General features: G+C 53.2%; 6 protein-coding genes across 6 annotated transcripts; 3 read left to right on the top strand and 3 right to left on the bottom strand.

Moving 5' to 3' along the window:
- The first annotated feature begins 989 nt into the window (after positions 1–989).
- On the top strand, positions 990–6,610 carry HMPREF1120_01915 (uncharacterized protein). The gene has a single exon (XM_009155944.1). The coding sequence runs from the start codon at positions 1,935–1,937 to the stop codon at positions 2,478–2,480; it is 546 nt and encodes a 181-aa protein (XP_009154192.1). The 5' UTR covers positions 990–1,934; the 3' UTR covers positions 2,481–6,610.
- Positions 6,611–6,864: 254 nt separating this feature from the next.
- Positions 6,865–9,820, bottom strand: HMPREF1120_01914 (uncharacterized protein; the record flags this gene model as incomplete). The annotated part of the gene is made up of 2 exons (XM_009155943.1): positions 6,865–7,398; positions 7,661–9,820. The coding sequence occupies 2 exons, from the start codon at positions 9,818–9,820 to the stop codon at positions 6,865–6,867; spliced, it is 2,694 nt and encodes an 897-aa protein (XP_009154191.1).
- A 60-nt stretch (positions 9,821–9,880) lies between these two features.
- HMPREF1120_01913 (uncharacterized protein) lies at positions 9,881–12,516 on the top strand. Its single transcript, XM_009155942.1, has one exon. The coding sequence runs from the start codon at positions 11,059–11,061 to the stop codon at positions 12,292–12,294; it is 1,236 nt and encodes a 411-aa protein (XP_009154190.1). The 5' UTR covers positions 9,881–11,058; the 3' UTR covers positions 12,295–12,516.
- An 880-nt stretch (positions 12,517–13,396) lies between these two features.
- HMPREF1120_01912 (GPI anchor transamidase) lies at positions 13,397–14,581 on the bottom strand (the record flags this gene model as incomplete). Its single annotated transcript, XM_009155941.1, has 1 exon — positions 13,397–14,581. The coding sequence occupies one exon, from the start codon at positions 14,579–14,581 to the stop codon at positions 13,397–13,399; it is 1,185 nt and encodes a 394-aa protein (XP_009154189.1).
- Positions 14,582–14,960: 379 nt separating this feature from the next.
- Positions 14,961–18,110, top strand: HMPREF1120_01911 (polysaccharide deacetylase). The gene has a single exon (XM_009155940.1). The coding sequence runs from the start codon at positions 15,331–15,333 to the stop codon at positions 16,093–16,095; it is 765 nt and encodes a 254-aa protein (XP_009154188.1). The 5' UTR covers positions 14,961–15,330; the 3' UTR covers positions 16,096–18,110.
- On the bottom strand, positions 16,535–19,072 carry HMPREF1120_01910 (cell division control protein 45; the record flags this gene model as incomplete). Its single annotated transcript, XM_009155939.1, has 1 exon — positions 16,535–19,072. The coding sequence occupies one exon, from the start codon at positions 19,070–19,072 to the stop codon at positions 16,535–16,537; it is 2,538 nt and encodes an 845-aa protein (XP_009154187.1).
- Positions 19,073–19,250: the final 178 nt, after the last annotated feature.

Genomic DNA, 19,250 nt, shown 5'->3' with positions numbered 1-19,250 from the left:
CCGGGCGTCAAAATCAGGCCGGGGTCCTGGACTATGGCTTTGTACCTAGATCTCTAGCCCTTGAGATAGGCCTTGTCCAGTGGATGGGAAAAGAAGGTCTTGCAAGGGCAGGAGCCTAGGAGCAATACTGGAGAGTAGATCGGGTTTCGCGTAGAGGGGCAGACTGCCAGTGTGTTGTTGAGCAGCTGGATCTGGGTTGATAAAAAGGCAGGGACCCAAGAATGACCGGGATTAGGACGACTAACCCAAGCAGGACACTTCACCAGTCGGGACGAAGCCACTGATGGAGCTAGAGACGTTGTGCCAAAGAGGTCAAGCGTGGACCAAGGAAAGGCAAGGATAGGATGGGTCCTTTAGGGACGTTTCATGGAGGAATGAAGGACGTTGGATTGTTTTTGTCTTCGCTAGACGGTGGAGGAGACCCTGCGGATGACGGCGGTGGGTGGATTGGTGGCACAGGCGTACGGCCAGAGACGCGGAGAGCGACAGGACCGGAGCAACAGTAGACAGCCGTAGTAGAGCGAGCAAGGACCGGGGTGGATAGAGCAGGGTACCAGGTAGGTATGTAGGGTGGTGACAGGCTGGCAGGGCAATGGATGGCGGCGGTAAAGACGGCCTCGAGCGAGGTCAATGAGCGTATGAACTAAGAAGAAGCGTGACAGATCCCGTCCCAAGCCATCAACCTAGCACGAAACCGGCCAATGCAAAGGACAAACACGGAGATGGCGGGCGTCAGCTTGTCTACCAGGAGAGAAGCTTGACTACCTAACAATGGTGCAGGTGAGAAAAGAGCGGAACAAGACTATAAACACTGCCCGTGCCCGTGCCAGTGTAGGAGGCCGTGTTGACGAGGATGGAGGCGTGAAGAAATCGAAGCAACCATTTCATTTCCCCCACCGTAGGAGGCAGTAGTAGGACCAGACATTTACCCCATATTACGCCAGCCAGGTGCTGTCTCTACCTCATCAGTAGTAGTAAGTACATGTCAAGAATGATCGGACATATTGTTGCAGACGGCGGATGCCTTAGCTATCCTTTCAGGCCTTCTCCATTACTTCGCTATCTTCGGGACTCCCGGCCTAACCGCGAGACCAACCACTGCCAGTGCCTCTCTCACCGAGACTATTGCATCTCTTCCCGCTCCGTTCCAGCTTTGCTTCGAGAAGCCTTCTACCTTTCTCAATCGAGATCTATCTCGGTTCACGGCAACCCCAAAGAAGTCGGACCCAGTCCAACCCACTTCCTGGTTTAGAAAAGACCGTGAGAGGGTAAACAAGTAAAACAAAAAGTTGGACCAAGTTCGAGTAATGATTCCACCTCACAGCTCGTGGCCAACTCACCAGTAAAACCAATCTGTCTAGGGGTTAACAATATGCCCCAAGCGTGCCCCGTGCACATTCGGCTATTGCACAATCAAGCCTGGAAAGGACAACTTTCAACTCCCTCGATCGCACTTGTCCGGTGGTGCGGCCGTCAATCGCGGCGTCGAATCGATCCTCTCGGCTCGCAGCACCGTTTCCTTTCGATGGGAATGGTAACAATAATAACGGTCCATACCCACACACTCGGCCTTTGACGTTGGAGCAGCTTGCTGTGACAAGCTAGAGTCAAGGCCCGCCTGGAGCCACAGCATGCTTATTACGCTCCCCCAAAATTAGGATTAGGAGGACTTGTGTTAGGCCGCTCGTCTCGGAATCATCGTTCTCGCCCATCGCACCCCTCTGAGGGATGAGCTGGCCGATCACTCTGCCTATGACGACCTCCAAGCGTGGTGCGCCATCGACCATGGTGCCTATCTTCTCTCCTTTAGGCGAGCCCACACCAGCCGCCGGGCAGACATCCCTGCCTAAAAGCACGTTGTCCACGCCCCTCCCACCGGCGTGCGTCCACATTTTGCCCTCAAGGCATGGCAAACTCATGGCACCCCTGGCGCCATGAGCGTGCCAGTCTCAGGCTGTCGATCAATTCTGTTTACAATCAGAATGCCCCAAGTTAGGGTGTCCTGCTGTCAGCTGGCGGTGCACAAACATGTCGCCCAAAATGCCTGGACGGCTTCATTCCAACCTCATGAAGGTTATTCCATTGCTTACCCGTCCTTGGAGGTGTGCGTGCCCAACTCAGACCGTGTGCCCAGCTGCTGGGTGGTCAGTGTAGCTACAGTGATCTGCCTCATGGTTCCGTTCGATAGGAACACAGCATCCGACTTGAATGGCCTGCTACCGTATTCGACCTTGGCAGGAAACCTGCCCGGTGTACCAACATCCCTTACATCCAGCTGGCCCGTCCAGGGCTACGCTATTGACACTGATCGGCGTCTATCACGCCCTTTCCAAGTTCAGCACCGGCAACCTGGTAAAAGTCCAAGCGACCAAGCACTACATTCCAGCCACATTTGCAGACTACATTCAAAAGCATACGACACTCCGATGCAGCTACTTAGAACCGTTTATTGGAGCTCCCCGCTGTCACCACTGCGATGATCAACGGGTGGGCTCGTCACTATGTCGCTCAAACCTAGGTATTATTGTCGGCAATAGCACTGCACCTGCAACAGGCTTCAGGATGGCCACAGCGAGTCCGCCCTGTCCAACATGAAAGCATCCCTAGCAGCCAACTTTGAAGAATGCAGTCCTCACGTGCCACAATGCGAAACACCGGACGGGAGAGCTTTGGTCAACCAGAGGATACGCTGTTCCTTTCTGGGAGTCTTAAAATGTCCTTGCTCTGTTTAGAACTTGCCCTGTTCCACAACACCCTTCGAACATGCAGTGAGCCCAGCGTCCAGACAACTGCGGCAACATAGTTGACGGTAAATCATCACTGCATCAATATGCGCCCTGTTGAGGGCCACAATTTGATCGGCAAGACCAACTCATATTGGAACATGTCTTGACTTGACCGTTTCCACCAATCCTCCGACATTACGTGCCTGGACGGCGCCGGCGTACGTAAATGCCATCCGTCGCCCGGGAGGCACCTGATATCAGGCATGTTTTGAAATGACCGTTATAAACACTCGGACAGGGATTGGGGCAGGGCATACATACAGACACTCCCTTACCTTAGTACAAGGTAGGTAGGAAACCAGAGCAGCGTCCCCTAACTGGCAAGGTGGAAATGCAGGATGCAGCACTCTCTCGCGACAGTTTGCAGCGAGGAGTGTCAAGGGTTCACGTCGTCCACCCAGCTAACACCTTCCTAACTGGAAATTCTCCGACCTTGAGACCATGAGCGTGCGAATGGATCCTTGTCAAATACGCCACAAAAATCCATGATATTTTGCCAAACATTGTACGAGACGCCGTCAGCCGAGTTCACGCCAGTCGACACTCGAGATTCTGATGATTTCGCAGCGAAATCACTGTCTTACGGTATTGCAGGAGTCCCTGATGAGTGTCTCGCATTCTCGGGTCATTGATGGAAAGCGGAGGACCGAAAGCGGAGGACCCTTGCCCAAAGGGGGTCGACCACATACTCACTTTACCTTTTCAAGTACTCGGTGCACAGCGTTTCTATAGGCCAAATGACTGGACAACGTCAGAGTGCATGTGCTGGCGCAGCCACTCCACGCAATCTCAGGCCCTCCTGGCGGTTCCAAGATTGCTGGTTCCCTGTTCCAAAGATCGGTTCGGTATACCTGCAGGTTAGGCCGACCTCCACACGACAGACTCGGAGGAACGGCGGCCGGTCGGTAGCGTGGCATGCCTGGGGCTTGTTGTAAATGGTCCGGCTTTGGGACCTCCCTCGCCTACGTTGCTCCACGCATACGCCAGATGTCCTGTTGATTTGCGCAACAGCCTCTGCCGGTTACTTGGGGATCGCCCCGTCAGGTCAATCTCCTTTAAGCGAACAGGATCATGTCGACCCTCATGGCCCGACTCAATGGGAAAGTGCATACCGAACAGCTGCATTGACTAGAGGAGCTTTTCTGGAGCACAAGTTCACAACATACATACAGGCACACTTGGCTCATTACCGCCAGCAGTGCCGTCGAAGTGATACAGAGTTACGAAGCCACTTCTCTGCCATGCTTTCTAAGGCTCTTGACAACTTACTGTTCTTGCTCTTCTGGTCGCTCGGCCGAGGAGCGATTCGCCAGCTCTCTTAGGTGAGCTACATACAGTAGCCCACATGACAACATTCGAAAAGCTACGGCAAGTCAAACCACAGGCATGTCCCCTGTTTGCAAAGCTGTCAAAGCTATTTAGTCCGCGTGCAAATTGCCACGCCGTCATGGATTGGGCACGTTTTGATGTAACGTGCCTATCTCCATTTCCGGGAATCCATGATGTACTGACGTTCGCGTTGGCCTGTCGGGCATTTTGCCCAGTGTCCTTTTGACGTAAATGGCGCCGTTTGCGGAGCTCCGTGGACCTTCACAGTACCAAACAGGTCCTATTGCGATGCCTCCATGTGTTGCACAGCATACACGTGTTCTGGCGAAACAACTGGCCTATCCTCGTCACCATGTGCCGCTCGACAGTGATCGTCGGCACGCGGCATCCAGGATGTCAGCAGGAGATGACGGTCTTGCCTTCCGTGGCTTGGGATATTCTCGCCTTCGACCGTTATAGCAAGTCGATGCAGTCCGAAGTGTTACCTTGATAATCCGGGCCGCCTATTCTGCAACTGGCGCCCTTCGATTGGGTTGTGGCATGCTTGTACACAGCTTGATGCAGGGCCCTGCTATGGCGAACTTTCGGAAAGAGTTGCGACCGACTGTTCTGGCACTTGGAAGCCCTCCTTGTCAACACTCGAGGCTGCTAATCCTCCAGCCATGGCCAGGGATGAGGCGGATTGAACCTGCCTTCTTGGACAGTCCCCTGTTGTGGAAACCTGCTGCCGACTTGCCTTCGACCAACTGGTATGCAAAGAGCTCAATAACAATGAAGGCGCCCTTGTCTCCTTTTCGGACTGTCACTTACACCGCTGGATCTGGTCCATGAAGCCTTATTCCCTGTTCTTTTTTTCGACTACCTTCTGTCAAACCTGCAGCCGCTGACTTCACCACCCTGGAAACCTTCGAGACCCTTAAAGCCTCAAGACCCCTTGGGAACGTCAGTCCTTCCTGGCCCTGAATTGTTTGATGGGGTTTAACTTGCCACCATTTGGACCCTTCCTCCCGCATACGGACATCTGTTCCGACCGCGCCCGCATTATGCCTCGACGTGTGTTCTTCGATGCTCTTCCTAGACTGTCTTAATGTCACGAGAAATACCAATCATGGGCCTAGAACGCTCTCAGAGCGCGAGAAACTTCGGCCTCGTGGTGATGAGGCTTGGGTCGCGCCCGGTCCACGGAGACTAACAAACTTTTGATGCTGTTGAACTATGCCCATACGAATCACTCTGGTTTGCTGACTGTAGAAAGGTCCAGACATCAATAAGCACCCGGGGACTCGGACGTTGACCCAGGAAGATCTGCATTCTCGCGTGGCTCGTTCGCTTGTCACAGTGTTCGACGATCAATTGCACGTTTTCTACCAGGATACAGAGACCTGAGTTCTTAGAGCCGCAGATCTATACTCGATGCAAACACTGGGTGGTTATTTAGAAACTCAGTGATCCGGCGGCTGCCTACGCCCGGTAAGTTTTGTGTCATTCTGATTGCTCGTATCCCACGTCTCGAGGCGAGGGAGCTCGCGATCATGAAGCTCTTTTCCCACGAGCTGTCGAGTTCCGGAGATCGGATTGTCCTGGCAGCTGCATCTTTTGGGTGGCGTTTCTGTCCGCAAAAGACCTGACACCCCCTATCAGCAATTAGCCATGGAAGTTCTAGCCCTGCCCCAAAATTCACCACTACGGCTGCGGACGGATGCTCAAGCTCGGCCTCTTGCGTTTTGTCCAACCAGGCTTTGTCGAAGAAAAGTGAAAAATCTGGCGAGACTACTGCAGTGGTTCGCCCGCAGTCATGGAAAGTTGCCAGAGATGGAACATGCATGCCGGGTCCATGAGATTCGAGAATCAGTTTTTCCGTCGGGGTTTCGGTCTTCTTTTCCACTCGAGAGCAATCCATCCTCGTTCTGGCCCACAGCATGCGCATGTACACTTGTATGAACGGAGGCGTGGGTGATGTCGGTACAGGATGGCATTCAGCGAGTTCATCTGGCCCCTTCGGTCCCCTGCTTGCCGAAGTAAAGCAGTCAGAACGTTATGTTGCTTCTCCTGCCCCCTTTGTTGCTCCCTCCCTGCCTCCGGCCCTGCTGAGGTTCTAGCTTTCTTTTCACACCCTTCCTCCTAGTATCACTTCCCATTGAACTGCTGAACTGCTTCAGCTCTTCATCGGTTGGGTTGACTGTGGGGCTGTGTTTCTGGGGCGGCACGCAGTGGTTCGGCTGGGCTGTTAAGGCTGTACTATCACAGAGGGAGGCATTTACTTCATACGGAGACCAGCCATCAAGAGAATGGGTGGAAAGGTTCAAGTTAGAGAAGGTCCGGCAGCAGTCCAGTAGTCAAGGGACTATGTAGCGCGGAGTAGAATCGAAAAAGCTGAGCGACCCCATGTCGCGACTCAGCGTTGTTAGGACAGTGGTATATTATATAGCTGATCACGGTGCTTATTAGAGTGTAAATAGGTTGATTTGTTTTTGCAATGATATTTCAAGTATGAATTATTGAGAGCTACATGTGAATCCGCAATATGCTAGAAACGCTATGCTAGGAGCGTCTGAGAAGGAGAAATAAAAAGGAATTTCGCAAGATCCCCAAGTTTACACAGAGGGGCCCAGCTAGACGCCACGCAGGGGGTGATGGTTATGGTGGTAGCCGAATGGATCATAACCAATCACTAAAGAATTGCTCCTGTCACAGGAACATGGCCGTGGCGAAAGAGCCGAAAGGTGATTCGTTTCGTTTCGTGCGCCCCTTATCGACTTTTGTGTTGGCTCTGTTGGTTTTGCTGGTGTTGCTGATGCTTCAAATGCATCTTCCACTCTGCCTTTGCAATGCGCATCAACAGATCCTCGTCCTGGATGGGAATCCACGAGGTGAGCACCTTCATGGCGTTTTCAAAGTCGGACTCGAGCAGGATGTCGCGCATGCCGTCGATCAAGGCAGCCGAAGTGGCATGCAGGACGTCGAGGGTCGTGCCGAAGGACGGTGACCCGTCATCGTTATGTGCGGATGCTTGCTTGTCGGGTTGTTGAGGTTGGTCATTGTTCCCAGTCTGTGATGGAAACTGATCGTTTCTCGGAGGGGTATGAGAGGTAGAATGGGTATTTGTTGTAGCGGTGCCACTACTCGTCGCAGGGGTGGCGGAATTGGAAAGTGTCATGTTGTCGTCGCCTAAAAGCATGAACACGTCCCAGACGCGAAGCTGCGCGGGAAATGGAATTGTATAGTTGAAGAGGGTGAGGTACCATCGGGTGCCGTAGGCGGTGGGTGGAATGCCGAGTTGGTCCTGCAAGACAGAACGGATTAGCTGCTGCCCTTATACAGTACTAAGTTTTTGCCCCATCGACAGAGCAAATTAAATCGGGGGTGGAAGGGAAGAAGGGAACCCATCAAGTGGCTGGAACAACTATCAATAGAGACTTTGAGACTCTTGTCCTGCAAGCATGGAAACTTTGAGGACTCGTAGGATCAATATTGGAAGACGTCGTGCGCCTCCCTTTTCCTCACGCAACGAAAATCACAATTCAAGCATGCGGATGTCAACGTACCAGCTTCCGTCCAAGTTCACCTTGTCCTAGCCAACCCGTTTCGAAATCATCCAAAGCTTTCATCAACCCCTGGAATCCAGCCTTGTACAGCTCACCTAGCCCTCGTAGTTCCCACATCCGGACGAGCATAACAAAGGCCTTCTCCTCATCATAGTAGGCCAGTAGCGTCACGGCCAACGCGGCCATGCCTTGGACATACCCCGTCTCCGAAAAATGTAAGGACATTGCATGAAGGACACGGAAAAGAAGTCGTTGACCACCACGGTACCGTCTCCGGAACATAATATGGGAAGAGATAGTGCGAGGAACGTCGATATCGATTTGTACATCGTCGGGAGATGATTGTGTTTGGTAGTCATGAAATATAGCGATCAGTTCGCCATCACTCAAACAATCCTTACGGCGCGAAGCGGATGTGCTCAGGAAACTGTGCCAGGCCGTGGCTCGCCATTTATCTGGTATGCCCTTCCACGTCCGCTCGATAAGCTTGCTGGATGAGGTATCGAAAGTGTAGCCGGTCTCGGAACCACCACCAACGATAGGAAGGCCCGTTTTGGGGTCCAAGGCCGGCGGTATAGGTCGTGCCATTTTGCGCCACTTTTCCTCGCGCTCGATTTCTTTCCGCCGAGCTCGAGCATCGTCAATGTGTACATGTCCGTCCTCGACCACAGACTGAGCTGACCGAGGAAGTGTGAGCATGTCCATGGCCGAGTCCATCAAACGACGGTTTTTGGAACCGAGCACGGGAAGCCGCGACGATACGCTTCGGCGGCCTGTGGAAAGCCGACGGATATAACCACTCTGGGAACTTGATGGCCGTGGAGGCGTCTGATCTGCACCGCTGTGTCTGTCCCGCTCTGATCTCGCTGATCCGTTGGCACTACTCGGAGTTCGACGTAGGGTTTGTTTCCTTCGCGGAGTTTCTGAGGCAAGTTGTAGACTTGTCGAAACTCGGGTCAAACCTTGAGGCCTGGATTCATCGGCTCCGTCAACAGTCGTGGCCGGTTGTCTTGTGACAATAAAGCCAAAGCGATCAACATCAGCGCTGTTGACATCTTGCCAGTCTTCCAACCCACCAGCAAGTTCATTTTCCTCACGTTCGGGTATTGTATAGCTCTGGGTTGCGGACCTCGTGTCGCTGAACTGTGTCGAACTATTGATTTCATCATTGAGGTCTGTCGTGGATGTGGCACGAGACAGTGATGGGATACTGACACTCTGGCCCTCAGCCACCAACGATGTCTGCCATCGTGCCCCCATTCGCGCAGCTAGGTTGGTCGAGGATTCTGTAGCTTGTTGCTCATCTGTGCCGGCGGCATAGAACCCTCGGACCTTCTCGGACAGCATCTCCTCATCGGCGGAAAGGACTTTGACCGGCTGCCGCTCCCTCAGAATCCGTGCCGTCGTGGACGATGGCGCCGTAGCCGGCAAGGCAGCAGCATCACTGGTTGTGACATGCCGCTCCCCGTTTTCTCTCTTGTCGTCATCCATAATCGGCGCCAGACAGGGCGAGTTTCGGCGGACGTTCTGGTTTACCCTTCGACCATCGATCAACATGCTCCCCCGCTTCGAGAATTCGATGTTGGTGGTGGACAGGTCGTCGCTGAAGCCACCCGTAGGGATGTCTATATCCAAAGCAACCCCTCTGAATTTATCGTCTCTTCGTGCTTCCTTCCCAGAGACTGCTGAGGCAGACTTTGATTTCCTCAGAGGCAACCATCGCCTATCTTCTTGGGCACTGCTACTGAGGTTGTGGTCGAGAGCCGTCCAGTCTCTGGAGTTGGTGTCATTCACGCGGATATGAGGTACGCTCGCTGCGGCAGACGTTAAACTGCTGATTGTGGGAGCCCTTGTATCGAGGCTTGTCTGACTATCTCGCGCGGAGATTGAGCCTGCACCTGCGGTTTGAACCCAATCTCCATCGTGAGGTAACGCGTTCGTATTATATTTCCTATTGGACGAGGTCGACGCGTCGTCCCCGACGGATGCAACAGAACCCTGAGCCTCGTTGGTGTCGGGGTCGGGCAGTCGATATAACGAGGTGGTGCTCGTCACACGGATTGGAGGTTTTGAAGGGGCCGTCGAAGCGTAGGGTAGACCGTGAAGACTGTATCTGAACTCGGAGGCTGGAGACTTGGATGAAGCGACGGAACCACCCATCATCCAGCGCTTCAAGTCCCAGTAGAAAGCCTGTAATAAGAGTCAAGACCAGAGGGTACTGCGGGAATGTTGGGGCGTTCCGAAGCGCGGCATGGGCGTGAAACTGCGCAGTGCGATTGGGGAGTCCGCCCACTCTTTCCAGGGTCTATGGGAACCTGAACTGCAACAGATGCCAGGAGAGTCTCATCGGAACCTCAGACCAGAGTATAATATCACTTCTTTGCTCATGCCTTGTGCAATCCCCCTAATCCTTTCCAGACGACTCTTGCCCAACTTTTCCGCAACAATCTCTTTGTGGTAACAGTTCCAGTTGGCAGGGGAAAAAGGAGAAAAACCGACGTCATGGTTCGATGCGAAGCGAAGCGAACTTGGAGCCATGCCCCTGTCCCAGGACGTTCCTGTGATGACAGGCGGAGACCGTAGATGGAAATGTTTCAGACACTGCTTTAAGAGCGAGGAACAACGATGAAGGGCGAAAAGAGACTGCCTAGGAAGAGCAGGAAAGAAAGCGTCGATGCCGTGAGTCCAAATCTACAATGACAGATGCAGTGGGCGCATGTTCAGTTGGCACTTCGCACCCTACAGTACGCCAGCCGGTATGTTGCACAACTAGTGGCAGAGCCAGCTGCCGGTGTCACAATACAGGTCGAGAGAAGTCGATATTCCATGCAAGCGTGGATGGCATAGTCAATATCTATTGTACAATATGGATAACACACCAGGTCGTTGCTGCAAATGGTCCAGGGCCTCAATGCACAATACATCTCTTTGCCAACTTTCAGCAGAAGATGCAATTTTTTCGAAGCCACCGAAGGCTTTTGGGACTCTCACGTCGAGCCGCCAAACTCTGTAGACTTCTTCCTGGCCCAAACGACCTCGCCTTGTGGCATATGAGAGCATGACACGGTCCCTTATAATCAACTTTTCCACCACCCAATGCTACAGAAAGGACGCCACAGGTTTATCGCCCTTGAACATGCCGGGCTACAGTATACACAGTGAAATTGCTTGTGTCTGACATCTGAAATCCCTTCATAGTGTCTGAAAATTGGAGAGATTCCGTAACAAATGCTCTCATCAGTCAAAAGCTTTGTTCCCTTATCGATAAGATAATTTTCGCCTGCGCAGTTGGTCCGTACAAAGAAATTTCGCAACCATCAAACAGTCCCATCGTCCATTTTAAGAGAATAGAGCAGCTTTCGCATCAATCTCCTCATAATCGATCTACTCCCATCGCCATGGCCGTCGTCGAGTCGCCAACAAGTCTATTGACCACCCTAACCGACGCCCTGCATTCAGCAGCGTCTGCGTTCCCCGAAAATGGCGACCAATTCCTGCCTCCCACCGACGGCATTTCCCTGCTCGACATCAAGAATGAAATCCTGCTCTCGTACATCCAGAACTTGGTCTTTCTTGTCCTCCTGAAGTTGCGGGAAAGCACCGGCGGCCGCACCAACGCCTCAGTCGACGCTGCGCCCAGTCTGAAGCCGACCGACGTGGTCAAAAAGTTAGTCGAATTGCGCGTCTACCTGGAACGAGGCGTGCGGCCCTTGGAGAGCAAACTCAAATACCAAATCGACAAGGTCGTGCGGGCTGCCGAAGACGCCAACCGGCGTGCCAATCAGGAGGCCTCGACGATACCTGCCGACAAGACGAAGAAGAATAGCAAGTCGAAGACGCAGCGGGGTTTGGACGATGGAGTCTCCGACTCGGATGAATCAGTGTCGGGCCCCGAGGATGAGGAGGAAAGCGGCAGCGAAGAGGACGAGCTCAACGGGACTACCGCTGAAATATCGGCCGGTCCTAGACCAGCTGCCCTGTTACGCAAGACCGCGGACAACAAGTCTGGAACGGAAGCCTCATCGAGAAGTACAGGCACAGGCACCGGTACAGGTGCATACAAACCTCCTCGTATCACGCCGACCGCCATGCCAGAGCCTCCCTCTGTTAGAGACCGCGACCAGCAACCCCCCGCGCGGAAGCGCCGCTCCCAACTTCTGGACGAATATATTGACGAAGAACTATCTACTGCACCACGCTCACAGCCGTCCATCGGCTCCAATAACACCATTCTACAGCACGGCCGGGGTGCCATGTCCTCGCGGGATCGTGAAAAGGAGCGCGAGCGAGCCGAATATGAAGAAAGCAATTTCGTCCGTCTACCTGCCGAGAGCAAGGCCGAAAGAAGAAAAGCCCGTCTCCGTGGACAAGGGAACCAGAGAGACATGTTTGGCGGCGAAGATTGGACTGGGCTTGGTGGCCTCGGCGACCGGATCAACAGGACCGTGGCCGGCCGGTCGAGGGGTGAGGGTGCGAACTTGCTGGAGCGCCGGGAGAAGAGAAGGCGCGATACTACAGATGGGCCAATTGGGGACGGCTCGAGTGCAGGGGCAGTGGGAATTGGCGAGACTTTTGAAAAGAGAAGGAAGATCATGCAGCAGAGGGCTGAGAAGAAAAATCGTAGAAGAGGATAAATGCTGGCTTAGCCCTGACACGGTCAAGCATGACACTCCGAGTTATACAGCGATAATGAATTGCTTCTTGTCTCAAACTATCCCGTTATTTCTAGTCCACCGACCTGGCAGATGGGCATTCCGGGCCTATACATGCCTCCGTCTCTGGAGGGTGTTTCTGTCAGGATCGATTGGTTCTTTAATCAGGAGGGAAACCTTTGTTTGGTTTGATCATTGGTTCTCCGCCGTCCCCCTCTTAGTTCAGTACTTCTACACTGAGCTTCAGCCTGAAGTTCGATATTCAACGTACAACTTCAATCCCGTGCGAAGACCGTCCACACCTGGCACGACCATGACGGACCTCCCAGGCTTCCCATCACATTGCGCTTCTCTCAGTGGAAAGCTGCCTCTTCTCAAAGTGGTCGTTTGACCTGTACGTTCCCATAGCCTTTTGAAGAGTCTCAATATCAGTGCGAGCCTCATCCAGATCCACAACCGACGCTCATATTTTGTCGGAGAACAAAAAGCCACTGGACATGGCTGTGATGACTCGACTCGTCAAAGCCATGGCTAGTCCGGCCACCAACAGGGAGAGATAGATGGTGCTGCTGGAGAGCATGTGCCAACATCCACGATACCAATAGGGCCGACTCCTTTTCTCTTCATGGTTGGCCTTTTCCCTTGCTCTAGTGTGCATCTCGGAGCCGTCACTGCACCCATGCAGGTGGAAAGCCCCAGGATTGGCATTGGTTGGGCGAAGAGATGCCCTACACCAGATTAGAATGGTGCGGTTTCTCCTCGTGGGTGAAAGCGAGATGGGTTTGGAGTACACATGTGGAAACATACTGCGGTCTCTGGCAGCTCAAGGCCCAGACTCTTCAAGAACACCTCGGGAGGGCAGAACCTGAGGTTGCATAATATAATCACGTAATTCCTCCCGAATAATGTGACCGCCTTGAATCGTGTGGCAGGCAGGGAACCCGACCATTGTTTGTAGGAAACAGAACTTTCCGGTCTGCCACGGTTTCATCGTCCGTGGTAGATGAAGCCTGGTCCATGTCGTGGCAGCAGTAGGCCCACGTCAATTGTCAGATTAAACATCCCATGGTGCATCGACCCAAGTTCACACAAGCTTGGGAGCAAAATACCACAGTGCGGCGAGTCCTGAAAGAACTGTGGCACCCCCGATACGACGAGTCCACTGGGTGGTCTCCGAAGTGTCCAATTTACCGAGAGAATTATGACTGGACATGGATCTCTTGTGTTGTCTGCTCACTTTCGCAGTTCGCTGATCCATCACATCGTCCATTTGCGTCTTGTTGCTTTCTTGAGCGGCAGCAAATGTCTGATACTCTTGGACCAGCCGCTTCAAGCCTTCAAGGTCCTCTTCCAAACGCTCCACACTTGACTTGTTACCCTGGAGTTCGACATTCTGAACATTTCCGAAGAAGTCAACCACTCTTCGGCTTCGGCCGGCCTGTTCTCCGCCAGGAAAGAGATCCCACCTAACTCCCGGGTTCGAGTGAATCTTGTCGACATCGTAGCTGTCAAAGAGATCGCCTAGAGTCTTATCCGACGTCGGCCCTGTCACCTGTGTCTCAAGGAAGTCCAAAACATAATAAGTCCAGCGATCAATGACCGCGACTCCAACATCGTTATCCGCGTGATGAGAATATGAGCTTTCATCTTCCTCCGAAGAACCGGTTGCAATAATTCCAGGGCTGTAGAATTGTCGATACAGTGTGTTGGCCTGACAAGTGTCGATCATGAACAACATCTCATTATATCTCTTCTTTTCGCGCATCTGTGAAAATGCGTCCGCCAGATCCCAGCTGGAGATTTCCTCGCTGTCCTGAAATTTGAGAAACTCGCTCCCGCCGTGGCCCGTCATGTATATCAAGATATTGCTTCCTTCGTCCGTCTGCAGTCTTTTGCTGGCAGGGACGCCTTCTTCCCACCGGTCGGTCAACAACCGAATGAAGTTCTCGACCGTCACCTCATAACCGCGGTAATCGACCTCGACGTTCTCGCCGTAGAGGTCCATGCGTCTGTCTGCATTCGAATACACGGTGCCGGAAAAGGCATTTCGCGGGTTACATGCCATGTCGTCCGGAAGAAGGAGGAGGATCTGGGAGTCCGGGATCCCTAGTCGTTTGACCGTTCGGTATAAGGACAACGTGTTGGCTAGATGACGGTAGTTGAACCAAAAGCGCGATGTCGACACCAGGACTGCCCAGTTGGACGTGTGAGCCGCATGGGCGACTGTCATTAGGGACAGGAACGTCCATAGGAAGTGTGAGGGCCGCATGGTTGGGCGCAGGCCGAACGAGATGTCCGTCTATATGATTCTCAAGGTAGGGTGTGCCAGGTCATATCCTCATGTTCGCGTCGATTATACCCGCGAATTCGACATAGATATGAGCTCAAGAGGGCTGCTTTCCGTGGTCGAAAGAGCGTGTTCTGGGCCAGAGGCTGTGGCAACACAAATACTGTTGTGGTCAACTTCAAGGATGCCGTATTGATAAGCGCTGGAGTCGGAGGACGTGGATACCGAGTATGGACCGCATGGATGGCGCGGAAAGACGCAGGCTTCGGAAAATCAATACTCCGCTTGCCCCTGAATCGTGCCGGCCTTGACCCCCTTTCTTCAATGACAAGGTATGGGAATCAGTCTATATCCGGCCTTACCAGAACACACCCTTGCAGCCTTACAGCTCTCAAGGCAACGGAATTTGTCCTCATGTGAGGGCTCTAGCGAGCCCTGAGAGCAACATAAGAAGAAGGTGGATGGGACATAAGTCGTTGTTATCTCAAAGAGTCTCAAGTTTAGCGACCCACTTCCTGAAGGTGTCAGCCTCGTCCTCTTGCCACAACGCGATGCATTATTGAATGTCATACTCGGTGTTACGAGGTAGCAGCCACTCGATGGTCTAGCAAGGGCTCGCGCGAAACCAGGTGGCCTTGACTCTACCACAACGCACTATATACGCAATACCCCAATCACCACGACGGCGGAGCATGCCATAGCACCAATTAATTCCATATCCAGGTCCGGCAATGCTTTACCCCCCTAGCCTCAACCTATCCTCCATCCTCATTGTCCTATTCTCATCGCTGTTCTTATGCATTTACATATTCTACAAGCCTCCTGCATGGCTAATCAACCATTTCCAACGTCGCTGGCCGAACGTACTCTTCCACGTTTCGACAGACCAGAAGATCGTGGCGTTGACCATCGACGACGGCCCATCCCTCCACACGCGCGAGATCCAGGCCGTTCTTGACGCCCACGGTGCAAAGGCTACATTCTTCATCATCGGCTCTCACATCCCCGGTCATGAAGAGACACTCCGCCAATTGATTTTGAACGGCCACGAACTAGGCAACCACGCCATGTACGATGAGCCATCTCGATCTCTGTCCACTGTCCAATTGATCCGGCAGATCAAGGATGTTGACGCCCAGCTGGACCATATCTACGAGTCTGTACGGTGTCGGCTCTCATCTCGGCTCAAATACTTCCGTCCCGGAAGCGGCTTCTTCACAGTCCAGATGCGCAGAACGGTTCCCGGTCTCGGCCACCGAATCGTGCTGGGCGACATCTACCCGCACGACGCGCAGATTCCTTTCTGGAGACTCAATGCCCGCCACATCTTGAGCATGGTCAGACCCGGCGGCATTATCGTGTGCCATGACAGAAGGTGGACGCTGCCGATGTTGAGTGTCGTTATGCCTGAACTGAGAAGGCGCGGGTATCGTGTCGTCACGGTGACTGAACTTCTTTCTTTGGGATCTAATTTCCATCAGACGAGAGCAAGCTAGGCTGGGCTGGACACCCCGGCGGAGCGGGCTAGATATTGGCTTGCAAGACGCTGATGCCTGTGTCCTCGGCGGGAAAAGAGCTGCTGCCTGGAAGAGAAAGGGGGGAAAGACTGCTGCCCACCGACCTCTTCCAAAGGAAGGTTGTGGTTTCAACGCATGGTGTGCCCGGGAGAAACCATACACCTGTGGGCAATCAATCCTGGGTATACATGTAACATTAGGGCCAGTAAGCGTGAAGTTATATTGCAAAAAGAATCATGCATTCATTGACCTCAGTCACGCTCGTCGCACACTATTCAAACTGTCAACTAGAAAGGGAGAATCTACATTTCTCCTTTCCCGCAACCCTGAATGGGTTTCGTTTTGCTCATCGAACTCACTGGACGAGTCTCGCAATATCCAACCCTGTGCTGATCGAAAAGTACTTATTGTCCCGGTATCAACGCCCGACCACGGCCTTTAGACTCAATCCCTCAAGGAATCCGCCCAGATCCTCCTTCTTTACTTCGACGATACAATGATCAAAACTGTCAATCTTGACCCGGGCATTGGTTTCTTCCACCACTTCTTGAAACGCGATGCCAAACCTGTTATGGCCGTAGCCTCGCTTACGCCTTCTGGCTAGCTCGGCTTCATCCTCCTCCTCTTCGGACGACGAATCACTGTCTGATCCGGACTCGGATTCGGATTCGTCCTCTTCTCCAAAATCGCTATCGTCACCATTGAGTTCTCGTTGCGCCGCTCGAGCCGCCTTTTTCTCTTCGCGGATTTTCCGTTTTTGTTCTCGCTCGGCTTCTTTCTTGGCCTTGCGCTCCGCCTTTTCTTTGCGGGCTTCGAGATCTTCTCCACTGCCGATACCGCCGCCTGTTCCGACGACCACGTAAGTGCCTCTTGCCTCGTCAAGCGCAGCGAGGACTAGCGGCGTGGCACTTTCATTCGGACCTTTTTTCTCTCGTTCATTCACAGCAACTGCCTCGCCGACCCAGAGAGCCAATTTGACTAGAGCACCGGGACTGTTCGCAAATAAGGCCAAGTCCGGCCCCTCCTTGACAACCCCCATACGAAAAGCACGCAGATGTCGAATCTGATGCTTGACCAGAAGGGACGATCCTGTGCGTAAGATCGAGCGCAGCAGATGCTGGGCAGCAGGAATTGCTGCAAGAAGATGGCTGGGATGGCTTGGAGCGAGGGCGTCGTAGGCCGCAAAAAATCGTGGAAGAAGAGCCTCGGAGCGGTCGGGAACGTCTTCCGTAGTAGCGGTGGCTTGAGACGAGAACAAGCCACTGTTTGTTACTGCCGCAGTGGTTGCACCCAAACCGTGGGAGGTTCCGACATCGAGGATGGCGCCGAGAATGACCCCTACATCGACAGCAGATAACTGCGCTTTCCACCCCCAAGAGCGGATGAAACCCCATCCTTCTTGTTCATACGTGGCTCGTCCAGACCCAGAGGGTACAAGATCATCGAGACCGTAGACTGCGGCATATTTCAAGAGGCGTTCACGAAGCGTCTTCTTAAGGTCCATGTCCATATGTGTATATGTCTGCTTGCACTGAGTGAGGGACACGCCCATTTTTGCAAGCAGCTTGTGCAGACGTTTCACTCCAGAGTCGTTCCACACGTGCAGCCGTGCAGCAAGGTATGGGGAATGCAGCATACTGTCGTATAGAGACCAATGCCTCAACAGAAGAAATCGAGGATCAGGAGAGAGGCGGATTGAGTTATCACTAGGTGAGCTGACCCCTCCGCCAGCACCGGGCGAAATCGAGGGCGACTGGTCAGCTGGAGGTGGATTGAGCCGCCTGACCTCGTCACGTAGAAGTGCGTACGTTTGTGACGACCGCGTCGACCGCCACGATTTATGAGGTTCGTGTGGAAGACCTTGTGTTGTTGTAACCACCGTTCCCAGACCGGTGGACGTATGGCCCGATAATTCAAGCGAAGTGGCGCCGATTATAGCAAGCCAAAGAATGTCATTGTCCTCTCGACCCAGGTCCGCAGCAAGAGAATAGGCGAGCGTTGCAACTGGTTCTGAGTAGGACGTTCCCAGGTTTCGATATTCTTCCAATACCTCTTCATTTCGTCGTCGTAGCTTTCGCAACCGTTGTCGAAGCTGCTTAGAGGTCGGAAGTTGTCCAGAGAGATCTTTCGTTATCGGCGAGGTCGGTTGAGAAGAGGAGGGAGTCTTGCTTCTAGGAGTCGACGCGATAGACGACCCTGCCGAGTTGCTCCGCCTCCTCTGGCGAGGCCTTTCATCGTCCTCGTCACTCTCATGATCCTCATTTTCCCGATCAGACCAGGATTTCCGTTTTCTTGAAGAAGTCTCTTGGCTTTCATCTTCCTCGTCTTCTTCCTCTTCGTCACTCTCATCCTCATCGAAATCGGGCATTTCAACCAACGCGTAATACGCGTTTCTTTCCGCTTCTAACTCACTTACAATGTCGCCGTCATCGAAAACAATGATACCGCCTTTGCCAGACTTGTAGTTCTTCTGAATGCAACCTTTCTCGACTCCGGGGTTTCTCTGGCGCGTATTTACGTCCATTTCACCTGATGGAGCTTCCGTGGGGATTCCACCAAAAACATTGGACAGGTTCCATGGTCTTCGTGCATCGAGAACCCATACTTCCACGCCACACATCGAGTCAAGGGAGTCTTCATCTTCCAAGCCCAGAATGGCCCCAAGGTCAACGAGTGCTCCGACCCCCAGGCAAATGACAACGCCTCCGCTACCGCCTTCTGTAGTCTTCATTGGCCTGACCAGCTCTTCGCCGGCCCGAGCAAGGTCTGCATAGCCAGACACGGGCTGGATCTTGTGGGGGATATAGTCGCGTTTGAGGAGGGCGGTGAGTATGCGACAGGCACATAATGAGTCCGGTTCGAGAGCAACTAGTAGAAGGACCGGTGGTGAGAGAGGGTGATGTGAGCGGACGAGATTGGTGTACAGGTGGGAGATCAATGGTCGAGGTAGGTACATGATCGTGTCGTAGAGGCCAACAGAACTGGCGACTGCTGCGCGGTTGTGTCGGTGTGCATCGCGTGGACGGTTAGCAACAGATCATGTTGAGGATAGAAATGGATCGAACAGCTTTGAGATATGGAACAGAGCGCGCGCATGAATCCGTGGAATCAGCCCGACTTGGTCGTGTGCAGTG

Source organism: Exophiala dermatitidis (genome assembly GCF_000230625.1).
Source record: "Exophiala dermatitidis NIH/UT8656 unplaced genomic scaffold supercont1.2, whole genome shotgun sequence".
Taxonomy (NCBI): Eukaryota; Fungi; Ascomycota; class Eurotiomycetes; order Chaetothyriales; family Herpotrichiellaceae; genus Exophiala; species Exophiala dermatitidis.
This window is presented reverse-complemented; position numbering and strand designations above follow the sequence as displayed.